This window comes from Centruroides sculpturatus, unplaced genomic scaffold (genome assembly GCF_000671375.1).
Source record: "Centruroides sculpturatus isolate CEXI.00-Female unplaced genomic scaffold, Cexi_2.0 scaffold559, whole genome shotgun sequence".
Lineage (NCBI taxonomy): Eukaryota > Metazoa > Arthropoda > Arachnida > Scorpiones > Buthidae > Centruroides > Centruroides sculpturatus.
In genome coordinates this window covers 122,379-141,364 of record NW_019384826.1, presented here as the reverse complement: position 1 = coordinate 141,364, position 18,986 = coordinate 122,379, and the positions used below count along the sequence as shown (strand labels likewise).

The following is an 18,986-nucleotide window of genomic DNA, read 5'->3' as shown; positions in this document are numbered from 1 at the left end:
TATCAATTCTTCCTTTTCACTCACCATAGAAGTACACCTTTTACATTTGTTTGAAGAAATCACTTCATTAAAAACAATTAACAATAGGTAAAAATTACATTATTAAAAATGATCAGACGTCAGCCTTTCATTTTAGGTTCTGACGCCTATAACATTAAAAATCAAAGTAAATCTTCACACCAAACTGTCAAGTTTTATACACTTTGTATCAGGTTCAAGCCCTCTAGTGGTGGATACGAGTTATCTTTAATTTGCATATAGTTTCAAATGCATGATGAACTCAGGATATTTTTCTTCCAAATTATAATTAGAAGTTCAGACTATTTACAAAAAATTAATTTTTGAGTCTATCAATTCTTCCTTTTCACACACCATAGAAGTACACCTTTTACATTTGTTTGAAGAAATCACTTCATTAAAAACAATTAACAATAGGTAAAAATTACATTATTAAAAATGATCAGACGTCAGCCTTTCATTTTAGGTTCTGACACCTATGACATTAAAAATCAAAGTAAATCTTCACACCCAACTGTCAAGTTTATACACTTTGTATCAGGTTCAAACCCTCTAGTGGTGGATACGAGTCTTCAAACAAATGTAAAAGGTGTACTTCTATGGTGAGTGAAAAGGAAGAATTGATAGACTCAAAAATTATATTAATTTTTTGTAAATAGTCTGAACTTCTAATTTATAATTTGGAAGAAAAATATCCTGAGTTCATCATGCATATGTTTTTAAAAACATGGGAATATAAGCTTTCAACAAGAATTCTTTGGAATAAACTTAATAATAAAACACATAGCATTCCCTGAGAAGTACTGCAATCAAAATCTTCACAAGTCAACTCTAAGAAAAAAGTATCTTGATGAAAAGTTTTTAAATGAAATTCTCAAGGATATTGAAGATAATATTTGTTTGGGTATTGATGGATGAAACAACAGGTGCTATTGCACAGTATATTGTTAATGCAAAGAGGACAAGGAATAATTTAAACGACATCTGATTGTATCACATATGCTGAAAAGAAAAAAAAAACAAATAATGAAACTTCTTATGCCCAACTTGTGAATGTGGCTTTAGATATTCTGTGACCAGGAAAGATCTGACATCATAAAGTTAAATAAATTTAATTTAATTGGCAAACTTTGATCATTCTATTTGCTTTCAATGATTGAATTGATTTATTAAATTAAATCAATAAAAATTTCATTTTATAAGCTTTTTATTGAAATTTCAGTTAAGTCCACCATATTGTACTCCCGGAGAAAACTATTGGGAAACTGATTGTGGAAACTTCACTGGAAGCTTGATATATTTCTGTTCATTTTATGTTATCATAACATATATAGTATTAAATTTACTTGTAGGTAAGAATTATTTTATTAAAACATACTAAAGAAATGTATAATAATTTAATTCAGATATTATTTTCTTCATAATGAGAACAAAAACCAAAATTAAAATGATCCAGATATCCTGTAATATATAATTAAATTACTTATAAATCATATAATTTATTATACTTTGTTCTGTTACAGTTGTGAATGATGAAATCAAAAGATTTATTCATAATTTACTATCTAAATTTGTTCTATTTTTTACATTAAACTTATGTAAATGTTTTTTTATTTTTTAAAATTAAGTATAAGTAACAAATAAGATATAATCATAAATTTACTTTTAGCTATCATTATGGAGAATTTCTCGTTATTTTATTCTAATGAAGAAGATGCTTTGTTGAGTTATGCAGATATCAGAAATTTTCAGAGTACTTGGAATATGGTAGACATCCAGCAAAGAGTAAGTCTTTATTTCATTGAAGAGATCATAAATATGTATCTTTGATTTTTTTTATTTTTTCTTTGGGGAGATTTTTCATTCCCAAATGAGCAAGAAAGACTTTTAACTTCTTGTAATAAAATAAATAAATTATGTTAATTTTAGGGTTTAATACCTGTGAGAAGAGTTAAATTTTTACTAAGATTGCTAAAGGTAAGTGATATTTAATTAAAATTTTTATTAATATTATATTCATATTTTGATATAAAAATTATTTAAATTTCAGGGGAGATTAGAAGTCGAACCTGATAGAGATCGCTTACTTTTTAAACATATGTGTTATGAAATGGAACATTTACACAATGGAGAAGATGTGACATTTCATGATGTTTTGAAGTAAGTTTTAAAACACATTCTTTATCTTGCTTTTATAATTAAAAATGTATATATTTTGCAGTATGTTATCTTATCGATCTGTCGATATACGCAAAGCGTTACAACTAGAAGAACTTTTGGCCAGAGAAGAATTAGAATATCTGATTGAGGAAGAAGTAGCAAAACAGACTATTCGTCAGTGGTTGGATAAATGCTTACATCGTATAAAAGCGGTACATAAATTTTTATTGGCTTTTGATGAATCTGGAATTATTAATAAAAAAATTTCTTAAATTTTAGTTGAAAGAACAAACCAGTTTAATAAATAGTTTAAGAGCAACAACTGAAGCACTATTAGGTGGTACAGAAATGGCAGTTAAGCCTGTCCCAGCTGAACCAAAAGAAGAAGGTAAGGAAGATCAGCAGGGATCATCTATACGTCATCGTAAGAAAGGAATATTGCCTGGAAGATCTGACAGTATTTCTTCTCAAGTAAGAACAGAAGACTATGAGAAATTTGTTATAGCTAAGTTTTAACTATAAATAAATTGCTATATTATTTATTAATAATAATAATCAGGGCCATCACTAGCAAATGCAGGGTCCCTTCAGAAATATACATTATATTGTTTTTTACCATAATATGTTTTTTTGGGTAAAATTTTAAAATAAAGCTATTTCTATATCTACATATACAAAAAATATAATAAAACTACATAGATTATATAATTTACAATGTTGTAAAAATTCAGAGATGAAAATTAAGAAAGTTATAAAAGCATGTTTAAACATTGTAATTACAATAGTTATGTCATTGCAGCATTCAGCACAAAATATTTTAATTTCATTGTATAAATTGTCCCATTTGTTTCCTGATTATCACCATTTCTCACTGCTAAATCTCTATGTTTCATGATCCAGGGCAAGAAATTTTGAAAAACATGTTTGCAGATACAATGGTTTGATAAATTGTTAAAAATATTTGGCTAATTAGTAGTGACATATGAATGCTAATTTTCCAGAATTTTAATTTCCTTGGCTTTGAATGCATAGCATTGGGACATTTATAACATGAGACCTTGACTATAGTTACAATCACTGTGTTGTAGTCTGTTTCTGCTATAAAAAGCATGAGAAATATTACTCCATCATCCAGTTACAGATGAGAGCAGAAAATTAAAATGTTAGAAATTTGCCAATGAACACATTTTGTGTGTCATTTTTCAAATTCTCAAAATCTTTGAATTAATTGAATTAAAGTTATGAATTTTTATTCTGTTCTCTAATAATTTTACCAATTAATTGATCTAGGGGAGAAAAATTGTAAACTAGGAATTTTCTCCCTGTTTCATCGTAATCCTTTATCATTCAAAAGGCTGTTCTTACTTTCCTTTGATAAGAAGTCTGCTAGAGTGTTTATCTGTGAATTCTCCTGGTCTGTGGTGAATACTATTTAATATTTATTTAACAATTAGAGTGAGAAGCTTTGTAAAAAAGTTTTAATGCAACAGTAGATAGTTTTTTATGAAGATTGCTTGCCCATTGATGATAACACTATTTTTTGCCAGATTAGTCAGAGGTTGTTCCAAAAGATTTCTGGTAAGGCAGCACTTGTAAACAGACTATCATAAAAGATGATATAACAGATACTGTATAAGAAAAATCCAAAAATGTAAACATTTTTATCTAACATGTTTTTAAAACAAATTATAAATTAGAAGTTCAGACTATTTACAAAAAATTAATATAATTTTTGAGTCTATCAATTCTTCCTTTTCACTCACCATAGAAGTACACCTTTTACATTTGTTTGAAGACTCGTATCCACCACTAGAGGGTTTGAACCTGATACAAAGTGTATAAACTTGACAGTTGGGTGTGAAGATTTACTTTGATTTTTAATGTCATAGGTGTCAGAACCTAAAATGAAAGGCTGACGTCTGATCATTTTTAATAATGTAATTTTTACCTATTGTTAATTGTTTTTAATGAAGTGATGTCTTCAAACAAATGTAAAAGGTGTACTTCTATGGTGAGTGAAAAGGAAGAATTGATAGACTCAAAAATTATATTAATTTTTTGTAAATAGTCTGAACTTCTAATTTATAATTTGGAAGAAAAATATCCTGAGTTCATCATGCATATGTTTTTAAAAACATGGGAATATAAGCTTTCAACAAGAATTCTTTGGAATAAACTTAATAATAAAACACATAGCATTCCCTGAGAAGTACTGCAATCAAAATCTTCACAAGTCAACTCTAAGAAAAAAGTATCTTGATGAAAAGTTTTTAAATGAAATTCTCAAGGATATTGAAGATAATATTTGTTTGGGTATTGATGGATGAAACAACAGGTGCTATTGCACAGTATATTGTTAATGCAAAGAGGACAAGGAATAATTTAAACGACATCTGATTGTATCACATATGCTGAAAAGAAAAAAAAAACAAATAATGAAACTTCTTATGCCCAACTTGTGAATGTGGCTTTAGATATTCTGTGACCAGGAAAGATCTGACATCATAAAGTGTTCCTGCTTGTGACAGACTGCTAAATACATGATGAAGGAGGCTAACACATTGAAAGTTTTCTATCCAAACATTATATATGTGACCTATCTGACTCAAAGATTAAATTGTGTTGATGAATGTTCTCCTACAATACATATTTGCATGAATGTTACATAATTTTATTGTGCATATAAGTCCAAAGCTTAATTATATACAGGCTTAACTTAAATAGCTTATAATTTATTTAAATGACTATATTAAAAAATAAGTTTTTATAAATACTTTATTTTTTATTTAGGGAGGCAGAAAATTTTTAGTACCATCATTGTCAGACAGTGCTTCTCGAGCAGAAAAGGATAGGTTTTCTGTAAAAAAATGGAATGCAAGACAAGCAGGTTAATTTTGATATATTAATTGGATTACCTTATTTTCTAATTTATTTAGATTCATTTTTAGGTTCAAAGGGTCTTCCCGACCTAAGTGAGGGCAGTGAGTTATCTTCAACCACTCCAGAAGAAGAAGACGGCTTTAATCACCTTCCCATGCCAAAAATGGCATCTGTTGTTGGAGAAGTCCATACTTGGTGGGACAGCCAGTTAGGTTACTACAGCGGATCAGATAATGAGATGTGACACCTCATTGTCCAGTCTGTTTATTAAAGTTGTTTCGAATATTGGTTTTAAAATAATTTAAATGTGACATGACCACTCGTGGTCTTGAATTCGTTTCAAATCTGTCGTAATGCTAATGCGATAAATTTATATGAGACTTCCCAAAGAGCCAAAAAAATCAGAATTCCGAAAGCTTCTAATTTAATGAATATAATATTCTTGGCAAATCATGGTGTGCATTCTTTCATTTATAAATTAAAATTGACGGTTGTACATGTTGCAGAAACAATGGAATTTTAATATTTGTTGCCATACAAAAGCAAATCAAATTGTTATTTTGTGTAAAATAAAATTGTTGAAAGAGACTGAAAAAAATTATATATATATATATGTAAAAGTTATAATAGTTATATAAATAAAAAGTGTTTAATTTTATTGATAATATTGTAATGAAACAGTTAAAAAGTTATTTAAAAAATTATTTTAATTTTTTAAAATATATCTTCAAAATAAATTTTAAAAAATTAAATAAAAAGTGAAATTAAATCAAAGTTATATATAAATCAGGAATGTGAATTTTGATTGTCAGTTAACTACTGTAAAGAATGTAAGATAGTATTTATTTAATTTATATTAAATGCATTTTATGCAAATTTTTATGTTTTTTAGTCAAATTGCACAGTTTTTTTTTTTTTCCTTCTAATTTTTATTGCACATTCATTAAAATTACTTAAGCTATGTTACAAAGTAACATAACTTGAGAATATTTCAGAAAATGTATTCCCATATATGTTCTAGTTTTAAGAGTAATATGTGTTTATACTATGTGTATAGGGTTGTATGTCTGAAAAGTGTTCTTCCAAAATGTTGTTAAATGTTTATATTGCATATATAATCAACTTTCTAAATTTTGGGATCTTTTCAGAGAAATGAATCTCCTCCATTTTTTCTAGTACAAAAATCTATTAAAATTTAAAATAATTTTCAATCTTACATCAAACTTGCTTCTCAAATTTTCCCATTTCAACATTTTAAAGTCAACAGAACGAAATTCAATTTCAGATTTTAAAACTAGAAATATTCCAAAATATGAATTGCAAAATTTCCGGTCCCTCTCAATTTTCAAAGTTGACTACATAAGCTTATATATACATTATATTTTACAATTAAACTATAAAATTAAATATGTAAATTTTAAGATAGAAAAGTAATTATAAACATGTTTAAAAGAATTAATATATTATATGGTTAATTGTTTTATATCATTGCCAAAAACCTGTTATGAGATTTATTATTCGAATTTATTCAAAGTGGACATAATTAGAACAGTTCTTTAAATGAATAGAAAAGAAACTTTATCATTGAATGTTGATAAAATAAAATATTATAAATGTTCATCATAAATGTATTTGTAACATAATACTTTGTTTCATATTTTAAAACATTATTTATAAACTATAAATATTAATTGAAGGAAAATATTTGATATTAATATTCTATTATAGTGTTCCTGCTTGTGACAGACTGCTAAATACATGATGAAGGAGGCTAACACATTGAAAGTTTTCTATCCAAACATTATATATGTGACCTATCTGACTCAAAGATTAAATTGTGTTGATGAATGTTCTCCTACAATACATATTTGCATGAATGTTACATAATTTTATTGTGCATATAAGTCCAAAGCTTAATTATATACAGGCTTAACTTAAATAGCTTATAATTTATTTAAATGACTATATTAAAAAATAAGTTTTTATAAATACTTTATTTTTTATTTAGGGAGGCAGAAAATTTTTAGTACCATCATTGTCAGACAGTGCTTCTCGAGCAGAAAAGGATAGGTTTTCTGTAAAAAAATGGAATGCAAGACAAGCAGGTTAATTTTGATATATTAATTGGATTACCTTATTTTCTAATTTATTTAGATTCATTTTTAGGTTCAAAGGGTCTTCCCGACCTAAGTGAGGGCAGTGAGTTATCTTCAACCACTCCAGAAGAAGAAGACGGCTTTAATCACCTTCCCATGCCAAAAATGGCATCTGTTGTTGGAGAAGTCCATACTTGGTGGGACAGCCAGTTAGGTTACTACAGCGGATCAGATAATGAGATGTGACACCTCATTGTCCAGTCTGTTTATTAAAGTTGTTTCGAATATTGGTTTTAAAATAATTTAAATGTGACATGACCACTCGTGGTCTTGAATTCGTTTCAAATCTGTCGTAATGCTAATGCGATAAATTTATATGAGACTTCCCAAAGAGCCAAAAAAATCAGAATTCCGAAAGCTTCTAATTTAATGAATATAATATTCTTGGCAAATCATGGTGTGCATTCTTTCATTTATAAATTAAAATTGACGGTTGTACATGTTGCAGAAACAATGGAATTTTAATATTTGTTGCCATACAAAAGCAAANAAATATTTATAGTTTTTATAATTTTCTTTTGCTTTATAATTAAGGGATTATATATTTTTCTTTATTATAATACAGTGAAATAAAATCTGTTGTAATCTTTCATGATATAACATTTTGTCTGCTATTTATATGAATTTAAATGTCCTATTTTTTCAATATCTTAAAAGTTACTTGTAAAATGTACTTTTTAATTAAATTCAAATTTTTATTTGATTTTGTATGCTTTTTTAAATTTGCATTACACCAATATTTCATTGTGAAGCTGATGATCTGAAATAGTTATTAAAGTGTTACCTGTTGTAAATAAAATTGGCTACCAGAAAGCAAGTGTTTAAATTTGGTAATATTATGGTGTTTGAGACTCATGAGGTTGTCGAGTTTATCAAAATTTTTTTTTTTTTTACTCCATCCTGTGGGCACTTCACAGGCCCATCATGGGTTTGGCCAGGCCAGCCTATAAAAAATTTCAGGGTTTTTCTCAACCCACCCAGTTTGAACCCGTGGTAGTCTGACACTTTGTCTCCGCTGACCATCCAGGTACAGTGTATAGTTGCAGAAAAATACATAGTGATTCAATATATTGAGAAAAGTATGATTTCTAATGATGATTGCATGGGCATACTATAATTAAAGTGTAATTGACATATAATGAAAAGACTTCAATTTTTATTTAAAATCTGAATGCCATTTTTTTTCTTCTCATGTTTGCCACTTTTAGCATATTTTATAATTTATTTTTGAGTTTTTGTCTTGGCATAAGGCCTTCCATATCTATTGTGTGATTGCTCAGTCAAACAATGGGGGAAATCAGTGGAAAGGGTAGGAATCTGACATCCAAGCCAGTCTGCCAATGAAAAATTCCATACAAGTTGCTTGCCTAAATTTGATCCTGGATGTCCAGAGTGATAAGCTGATGCCTTACACACCTCAGCCATTTAGCCATCAGATAAAAGAAAAATGGCAGCATAAACTTGGCTCGCCTCAGGCGGCAATTTTTGGTTCGCCATTATTTCCCCTGAAAATTAATGAACTTCTTACCCGGATTCGATCACGAGTTCCGCAGAGCAACAGACATTTTAAATTTAATTTTACTATGTTTAATCGCTAACTGTTTCCATCATTTTAAAATTCTAAAATATGGAACGTTGATCTACGTGTTTGCAGGTGGTTTATAGTGCCGCACATCAGTCTGTATTAGTCTTAGAAGTTTTAAAAGTCGTTAATTGGATTCTAAAATAAAACGTTTAAATTAATTTTCAGATTGGTGCATAATATGCAGTAGTGACGGCCGGATGGCCGAGCGGTAAAAATGGCAGCCTGCTGCTCTGGGGGATCCGGGTTCGAATTCGAACGAAAAATCTCCAGGAAACCCAAAATAAACAACGTCAATATATAAAAGTTTTATTGCTTTAATAATTATACTCATACCTTGATGTAGCCACAATTTGCTCACCTCAGAAGGGCTGGTAAACCGAAATATTTCCAATAATAAGAATTACAGTAAAATATGGATTTATTGCTTATGCATCACCATAGTTCTCAGACTGTAATGAACAAATATACGATCTAAATCGATATAAATAAACATATTTAAGGAAAATACACTTTAATTGTATTTAAATAAAGAAATAAATAATGTTCTTAAAAAGAAAAGAAAATAAAAATTTGACAAAAATACAAAAAACATTTCCTATTTATTCGTCTTCAAATGTTGGTATATCGAGACATTCCCGTTGTGGCGGGAAGTTAAGAGCGGGGGACACTGCGATTTGAAAAAACAATAAAACGTTAATTTAATTACATTTTAATATTGACAGGATGTTAATTTTCACATACGACGCACGGACTCGAAAGATTGTCCATTAAATCCAGACTTTATTGTAGACTATATCATCTTGAAAGTTTTCAACTTACACGATTTGGCGATAACAATGTAATTTGCATTGCGAAATGATATATTTAGTAATTTCGATACCAAAGAGTTTTCTATTTGATATATGTAAGAAAATTTTGGTTAATTAATGAAATTTTTTAATGCTTCTTGGACAATGCGAAAAATTTCATTTTTTTACTTTGCAAGGTTAACTTTCTGGGTTAAACGAACGTTGGCAATTAACGAATTAATGTTTTTTACTCCCAAAAATGATTCCAAAATAAAAACAAAATTAACAATTATATCCCGAAAAAAGGAACAAATTCCAAAAATATTTTCGAATGCTTCTGTCAGATGAAGTTAGTTACAGGAAATGAAATTCCATTAGAAGACACGGAACCGTCGTAAAGGTCTCACCCTTCTCCGTGGGTTTTTTTGTAGTTGGATAATACGACCTAATTCTTATTATTAAAAAAGCCATTATTTACAATAAAAGATTTATAACAAACGAATTTCGTTTGTTATAAATAATTTGTTTAAATAAGTCACATGATTATTCGTCTTCCAATAAGAGTCTTTCATCCGTTTATATTATTTCATAACTACAGTATTTAAAAATTAATTTTTTTTAGTTATTATATATATTTAATATAACTAATATACATATTTTATATCTTAATAAAAAATAAATAAAAATATAAAAGTGAAAATTTATATTAATATTTTACCATATTTTAAAAAATATTTTATAATGCCGTTAGGTGGCCATCTTCTGATTCGAATCTTCTTAATCATTTTGAAAGAAAATGTCTTCGTTTAATTCTGTTTAATTTCTCTTCTCTTCTCAAAATATGGCTGCAATATTATCGCAATATAGTACTACGGGCTTCTGTAAGTGAAATATTGCTAAATGTAACAAATTATTCAATTAATTTTTATCAATTTCTTAAATATAAACATCACACCTGTATCATTTAATGAATTATTGCATACACAATGAGTTTTTATATAGTTAATGACCTTATTCACCTTATATTATGTTTTTCTGCTTATAATTTTACTAAATGTGTGACACATTTGTGTAAATTAAAACACTTTTAAATAATTGTAAAGTTATATAATCAATTTACAAGTGATTTTAAATTGTTTATAAATTAAAGCAGTGTTATTTAACTAATCTGGTTATATATTATACATGCTACATTTAATTATATTTTTTTATGTAATAGTCTTTCCTATGACAGCTGTATTATCTAATGTCGGAATAGTGAGATGGAAATGATAGCAATGATTTTAGTAATAGTTTATATTTTATTTTATTAATAATTAAATTTATATGTTTACTAAAAAATTGTTTAGCTATCTTATTGGTATTCTCTTTGGTGTTGGCTTGATGGTAACTTGTATTTGAGATGAATGGTTTCTTCTCCTCTTCTGGAATAGTTTTTTTTTTTAACTCTTTCTACCCTATGGGCACTAAGGGTGCGACTATGCAGACATGAGCGAGTGAGAAGAGGTGATGACATTTCATGCTCTCTGTTTCTCTCTCATCTGTGTGGTTGTAATAAATGAAAGGATGAAACATCATCACCTCTTCTTGTCACATATTCTCGCTCGTGTCTGCATAGTTGCACCCTAAGAGGATCTCTTTTAGCAAGTCCATTATAGGTTTGGCCAGGCTTGCAATGAGGCAGTTGAGACCTGACATATCTGGACGGACCACCCCCCAAAAAATTCCTGGGGATTTATCAACTTGTCTGGATTTGAACTGGGTTGTCTGGAGTGGTATGCCACCTTAATTGTTCCAGCCATTTCTAGAATGTTTAATAATACAGAGCACTTTTAGTAAAGACAATCTTGTATGAACAATTTATAAACAACTTTAATGTACAGTACATTTACTGTATTTAGCTTATTTATTTATTTTTTTCTTTCTTTTGAACATTTTTGACTAGTTATTTTGCTGCTTAAGACAGTCACTTCTTGGTCTTACCCATTGAAATGGCTCTGATTCTCTTGTATTTCGGATATTTCAAAGTAATTGGTTCTTTATTTTCATAACTTAATTATTTTGTTTTTTATTCCAATTAAAAATATAATTACAAGGTTTTATACAGGTAATGCACTATTTTTAAGGAGCATGATACATATACAGTAGATCCCCCTATAAGACGGTAGATACGTTCCGTTCTTTATGAATCAATTTTGTAGGAATCATAGTTTACGGACTACGGCTGTTTGAAAGGTTTTCTTTCATAAAATTAATCGATTCTAGACTAATTCGACTCAACATTTCCAAAATACGTATATTTTTTTTAAAATAATCCGTATAAACTACGTTATAAACAAAAAATTGTAGGATTACTTACCGAGTGTGTACCCTTTGACTACGCTCGTTGCTAAAGCTTGGTTTCGTCGCGGAACAGCGCATCAAATTGCGGCCGCGATTTCTGATATTATTTTTCTGCGAAAACTTCGTTGACCTTTGGAGACATCATTAATATAAATAATTTTTATGGCCGTTAAATAAGAAATGTTTCTTTCACAAGAAATGTATAAAATTACAGTACTAAACAGACGATAGGTCGCCTAACTCGCCGTAGCGTGACGCTAGACGGCGAAAAATATATATTTAATTATAATAAAGTTACAATAAATTAAGTTAATATATAATTATATATACAGTACCTAATTTATATATAATTAATATATAATTATATGTACAGTACCTAATTTATATATAATTTATATAATACTGTCCAGACGATAGAAATCTCTCCGTAGCGTGGCGCTACGGACGGCGGGTAAGTAGTTCGGCTGCCCGATGACGTTTTACGTATTATAGGAGTTATTTTTACCGTTGTTTACGGATAATGCCACAATTTTTATAGGAATCATAACTATAGGAAACGGTTTTATAGGGGGATCTACTGTACTGCCACAATTTTTATAGGAATCATAACTATAGGAAACGGTTTTATAGGGGGATCTACTGTATTCCCTGAAAATAGTCCATTAACTGAACTCTTTACAATGCACAAAACACCTTCAAAACCTGTAATGCTGAAAAACAGCTTATAGTATTAAGATTTTCTATAATTAATAAACTGCATTAAACATAAATGTGTTATCTCAAAGCTGAGGACTGCTAGTACTTTTATTTCCTTTCATAAAACAATATATATATTGACATGAGCCAACAGTTCTTAGAGTTTGCATAATATTTTCAGGAAAATGTGAGTACAATTAAAAGTAATTGCCATTTAGACAATTATCCCACTTTGTGATTAGTCTATGGATATTGTTGTCAAAGAAAGTCTGTAGTTCTTGAAATCAATACTTAACAATGAATATGAAATCATTATCCAACATGAAGTATCTTCTTCAGAAGTCACTGTGAGTACCATCATTGAAGACATGGTAGTCACAGAGTGCTGTATTGGAGGAAAAGATGGATGCTTAAGTGTCTCCAGCTGAACTTCTGCAGTTTGTCTTGGATGATAAGTGCAATGTGGAGGTGTGCATTGTTGTACTACATGGCTTGTGCTGAGTTTTGTCTGCTGTTGAATTTACAGTTGCTTGAAGATGGTCAAGGACCATGCAATAATAATTTGTATTGATGAAAGGCTCTTTTCTAAGTAGTTAATGAGTTGAGGGCCTTCCTCATCAAAAAAGCAGATTACCATAATCTTTCTGGTGTCTTATTGACCCCAAACCTTCTTGAGTCAAGAAGAAAAGGATGTCTCCATTCCATTGATTGTTGCCACAAGATTATTTCTGGTTACTATTCTTGTAATAAATCATTCTTTTTCTTGGTGAAATAAAACAGCTGCAGCAGTGAAGCAATCATCTGTTTCATCTTCCATGCCTTCATCAGTTCATTTGGGACCCATTGTGAATATTTCTTGTAGCCAAGTGTCTGAATATTGTGATAGTCATTGTTTCCTTTCTGGTGCAATGCAACAGATCTGTGTGACAGGATAACATGCTATTCAGCAATGATGTAAATCACACAAATGGACTGTCTCAACCATGGAAGTCATTAAAATCTGTGTGCAACAATTTGATTTCCTAATGCCAATTCTAGTAACTTTTGGCTCATTCTAATATATATATATATTCTACTTTACCATACAATTCCTATTTTCATGTATTTATAAATTTTATCATTATATATTCCATTTTACCATACAATTTAGAAGTTCGAGTTAATCTTGATGTTTTGGAGGCTAAATAAGATTATGAGAATAAAGAGACTAATGGCAGTCTAGATAAGGCACATTCAGCAAAGATTGACTGTAAAACGAAACATTCTAAAAGCACTAGTTGTTTATTCCATCCACTATGCAAGCATTAAATGAAGAATGATGGTTGTTAAAACAAAACAATATTCAAATTGTATCTAAAATTAAATAATGATGATAAAAGATGAACAAGTATATAAATTCATAACAAATGAGCAATAAGATAAGCAAACTTCTACAATGAAAGAAATTAATGCATGCCTATTATTATTCAAGTTGTGATAAATTAATTGAAATTTACAACTATAATTTGAAGATATGCAATTAAAGAGCTGCAAATTTTAATAGCAGCAATTTTAAAGTCAATCATATCTATACAAATCACTTCATGAAGAAAAAAATTCCAAGTCAAAAAATAACCAAATTTATTACCAAAAAAGGTGAGACAATGAACAAGAAATATTGAAAACAATAATAAAATATTTTGTTAATATTTCAAAAATTAAATTGATCATTATATATAGAATGAGATCAGTCTGGTTTCCAGTATGAATTAGCAAGTAGCAGAACTTTTAGTGATACTGGAGAACTTGCTCTTGTTCAAACAAGGATTATATGATTTTATATACTTTTATTCTTATTTATTGTACAATAACATGATTTTGTGCTTTTAACACTTTTCTAGTGATATTTGTGACAGACAGATGTAAAGTCAAATAAAATGACTTAAACTTGATTTTTATTTTTCCATATATATTCTTTGCAAAACGGCTACAATTCGGATAGGGAACAAAGTCTTTGAACGGATTATGTTCATTAACTGATCACCCACTGTATATATAAAATGAAATTGACAAAATCTTACAATCTGAAAAGTACATTTTAAAAAAGGGTTTGTTAAGTTTATAAAAAAAACTTGTAATATTTTTCAAAGTAAAATGGACTCCTGAATAATTTTGAAACAGTCTGTTTTATTTGCAGTCATTGGTCTTACATTTTTTAATAGCTAAATTTCAATGATAAAAACTGAAATTGAAGTTAGTTAGTTGTTAAAAATCAAAATTGACCTGAATCTCTCTTAATAGAAATTTACTCAATGTTCCATTTCATACATAGAAGTTATTATCAATAATGCATAATTTTATTTTATTTTATAATATACAGTAACTCCAGTTAACCAGATTTTCTAAAAATTTTATATTATAAACATTTGGGTTGCTAAACCATTACAAACAAATATATTGGGTCACGTGAACAAAAAGTTTGAGAAATGCTGGCCTAGATTACTGTAGCTTGCCATATTTAATAGCATGGACAATCTCAGTCAGTAGTGCCTTGCTTCAGGCAGCCTCTATGCCAACTGGATGGAAGCTAGATCATGATCTGTGATGTAAGCGATGATATGTACCACAAAACCATTCACTCTTATAAGCATCTTTGCATCAGAGCATATAAATCCAATATAACTTAAAATTGGTTCCTTTTTTCCTCTTCCTCTCAACTGTTTATGATCAAGGAATTCTGATTATTATAGTGAAGATATTAGTGAAGGTCTTTCCCAAACTCCATTGAGTTGGTTTCCATGTGTATCACAATTCGATATAGTGATCTAGGTTTGATGGAAAGCACACCTCCACACTCAAGTTATACAATATTTACAGTTTATTTACAAATTCTATATGTAGAGTGTACAAGTTCGAAAACATAGTATATACAGGATAACAAAGCGTGGTGCCTCATGTACTAAATTGGCTTCCAGGAACTATTAAACTTTGGAGAGGCCTCAGTCAGCTTGTAGGTGTTGGCTCAACTGCACAGTCAGTCCAGTCTCTTGCCCTTCTCTCCTCCCTCTCCCGTTCACCCCACAATTTAAGGGTTTTTTTGGATGGGGACTTCTGACCAATCACAACCTTTTCTTGCCCAAACAGCTTACACTCAGGTCCGACGTCATCCAACAAGAGTCAAGCTTACAGTAACACCCGTCACTTGTTTACATTTTTGTAGTAGTTTACCATATGGCAAGTGGTCTATCGTCTGACCACATGTGGGTCCAATTGACAAAGTCGTGCTTTATTTGTTCCCTCTCTGCTAAAAGGCCAATACTTTACAATTATGTATAACTCTAATTTCAAAGTTTTTAGTCTAATCATGAAATATTTAAAAGTTTAGTAGTTATTTTTATTTCATTGCTTTCCCTTGTTAGTTGAGACCTTTTAAAGTCATTCTATAATGTTATAATGTAAGTTACTGTACACAATATTATAGAATCTCCTACATAAAATTTGAATATAAAGATCAAGACTCAGATAACTTGAACTTATATGAAGTAAATAAAATATAAAAGTCTATTAACTCTGTTTTTGAACTTATTAGATGGTATTTTGAAGGAGGAAAAGCAAATTTGTCCTAATTAGAATAAAAATTTCAGTTAAATTATGTCATATGATGAAATAGGTGTAAGAGATCAGAGTTTAAAGCCAGAACTATTTAAAGTCTAAATAGAAAATATTAAAGAAGTTATATAATATGTGAAAATGAATTTGTCATTTTTTTCAGTTTAAATAGTTTCAATAAATATGTGGCTTAAGTATATTGACAGATGATATACAGTGGGTGATTGATTAACAAACATAATCCATTCCAAGACTGTGTTCACTATCTGAATTGTTCATTAACTGATTATCAATTTACCATAGGTTTTTATGGGAATTTGATCAATTTGTTCTGGAAACTCCAAAAAATAAAAAATATATACTTTCTTACTATGTTTGTTTATATGTAATAATAAAAATACATATATACACAGTGTCTGGATTGTATCTTGTAGAGACATGATTCCAGTTTATTTTGAATTAATAACGGTCATCGACAGACGGTTGAAAGTAGCTGTTGGCTTTTTGAATGCGCAGCCACTGATTGGTCATCAGATAATCACGCCACATGGCATGATTTGCATAAAGCTATGGCTTTATGTAATAGCTGTTTGGACAGGAGTTACATATTTGCATAGCATTACAACTGGTAACTGCTAATTGGTGGGCCAGGAATCACGCCACATGTTATTTGCATTGTGTTATAGCTCAGTAAGCACTGATTGGTCAACCAACCCGCTTTCGACGGGTATAAAAGGATTGATATCGAAGTGGAAGTTTTAAGTTGATTTAAAGTTTACTTCAGTTCGTAACTTTAATTTTGTTTAAGTTCAGTTCGACCCGCAGGATATATATCAGTTTTGTCTAAGTTTGACTTGGGACTTAAAGTGTGCATCAGAACTCGAGGCAAGTTTGGATATATCTCGCTGTTTGTTCAACAACTGCCAGAAGGAGATTACTTCTAACAACAACTCATTGATTTGTTGCAAGGTGTGATGAATCTGTTCAGCATATTGGACTATTTGAAACTTTATTTTTATTTTGTGTAATTGGTATAACAAGTTGGTCACCATTTGTGTATGTGAACAAAGAACATGTAAATTTAACTGGCAATTTAAACTTTTTAAACTTGATTCAGTATTGCATTTTTATTAGTCATGTTTTTTCTGTTTGTAGGGGTTAAAGAGCCTGTCTAATGTCAATTGCTTTTCTCTCTTCTTCAGGATTTTTCAGAAGTAATTAATAGCATTGTAATTGTAGAGATCCCCAAGCCTATTAACCTTAACCTGGTTTGGATTCCATTCTAAGGCTGCTGTTCTGACATACTCCCGCTTCAAAAGATTTTTAATACCAGATATCAGCATTAATCCTCTTTTTCAGAAGAAAACATATCTTGCCAAGTTTCTTGGTGCTCTTCATTCAAGAGTTCTTGGCATTCTTCTGTTGTCATATCAGTTTCAGGTTCCATTATGAGCTCTTCAATGTTCTTTATTTCTCAGATGTGATTTTTATTAATCCTTTAGCTGCTTGAGTCTTCTTGATTATACTGTAATTTTTTTTATTTTTTAGATATAAGATTGAACTGTGCCTTACTGTAGACATGTTCAAGCCATACTCCCCAGCAACATCAGACATCTGCCCACTCTCTACCTTTGATATTATACTCTCATCTTTCGAAAATAAAAACCAACACAAAACTTAATGAGTGTTACACAACGGTCTCACGAATACTATAAAAAAAAAATTATTTCTGTCAGAAAAATAAAAGGCTGGAATTACAAGGAAGAGTTTCAAAGTTCGGAGGAATACTATCAGATCAGTATATATTGGGTTGAGTGTCGATGTCATTGCCTCCCTGCGCTCCAAAATGTTTCGAATTTTGCTTGAAGACAAGGGAAGACCAATCAGTATTCATTATTTTATGTCACTTGTGTTTGTTCTGTGAGATGTTCGTTATCTGATCACGTGTTTGTTGTCCACACATAATCTTTCGTGAAAGCATTCGTTATCCAATTTGTTCATAGTCCAAACTGTTCGTTAACTTCTCACTGTACTAATAACAGCAACGTTAGATGGCTGACAGTTAAGGGTGTTAACCATATTCTATTCTAGATTCTATTCTATTCTTGATTTGTCTTCTATTCTAGAAGACGAATCAAGGCAGGTCAAAAAACTTCAGAAATTTTTAGGAATTTGTTCTGGATATTTTGGGCCTTGTCCCTCACCACTCCTCTACCTCATTGTGAGCCTGGCTGAACTATGATGGGCTTGATAAAAAAAAAAGGGCTTTCTGTTCTGTGGACCTTTAGTGCTCACAGGGCAGAAAGAGTTAAAAAAAAAAAGTGATGTAGTATAAACTAATTAAAAATTATTGACAGTTACTGACAAAAGTGTAGCCAACATCCTGATACCTCAATTGAGGTCTTATTAATAGATATAATATTTAAGAGAAATACTGTTATACAAATTTTTTGCTCAGATAAGATTCAAATACTGTAGATAAATTAGATATAACTGATATTTACATACTTAAACTTATCAAGATTTATATTATATTGTTCTATTACAGTAGAGCGTCGATTATCCGAAAGTCAATCATCTGAAACGTCAATCATCCGAAAGAATTCCAGTCGGCAAATTTAGATTTTCGCCAGTGCTGTGGCGCTGCAATCTTTGGCTATGTCTTGGGCTACTCAAATATTTTACATTTTTGATACTAAATTAACTTCTGAAGTATAATTTTTTATTGTTTTTATATTTTTCAATATATTTATTTTGTTTGTACAAAATAAA

At 29.8% G+C, this 18,986-nt stretch overlaps 2 protein-coding genes across 3 annotated transcripts in view; both read left to right on the top strand.

The window, feature by feature from the left end:
• The window catches only part of LOC111630024 (sodium leak channel non-selective protein-like), an 83,683-nt gene extending 78,000 nt beyond the window's left edge, over positions 1–5,683 (top strand). The window contains exons 45-46 of the mRNA XM_023374024.1: positions 4,969–5,065; positions 5,115–5,683. Coding sequence (XP_023229792.1) covers positions 4,969–5,065; positions 5,115–5,302 — 285 coding nt within the window. The 3' untranslated portion in view covers positions 5,303–5,683. The remainder of the gene's footprint in view (positions 1–4,968; positions 5,066–5,114) is intronic.
• Positions 5,684–10,324: 4,641 nt separating this feature from the next.
• LOC111630020 (ubiquitin-associated domain-containing protein 2-like) overlaps positions 10,325–18,986 on the top strand; it is a 42,140-nt gene continuing 33,478 nt past the window's right edge. For both annotated transcript variants that reach the window (XM_023374013.1, XM_023374012.1), the window contains exon 1: positions 10,325–10,468. In XM_023374013.1, coding sequence (XP_023229781.1) covers positions 10,429–10,468 — 40 coding nt within the window. In that variant the 5' untranslated portion in view covers positions 10,325–10,428. The remainder of the gene's footprint in view (positions 10,469–18,986) is intronic.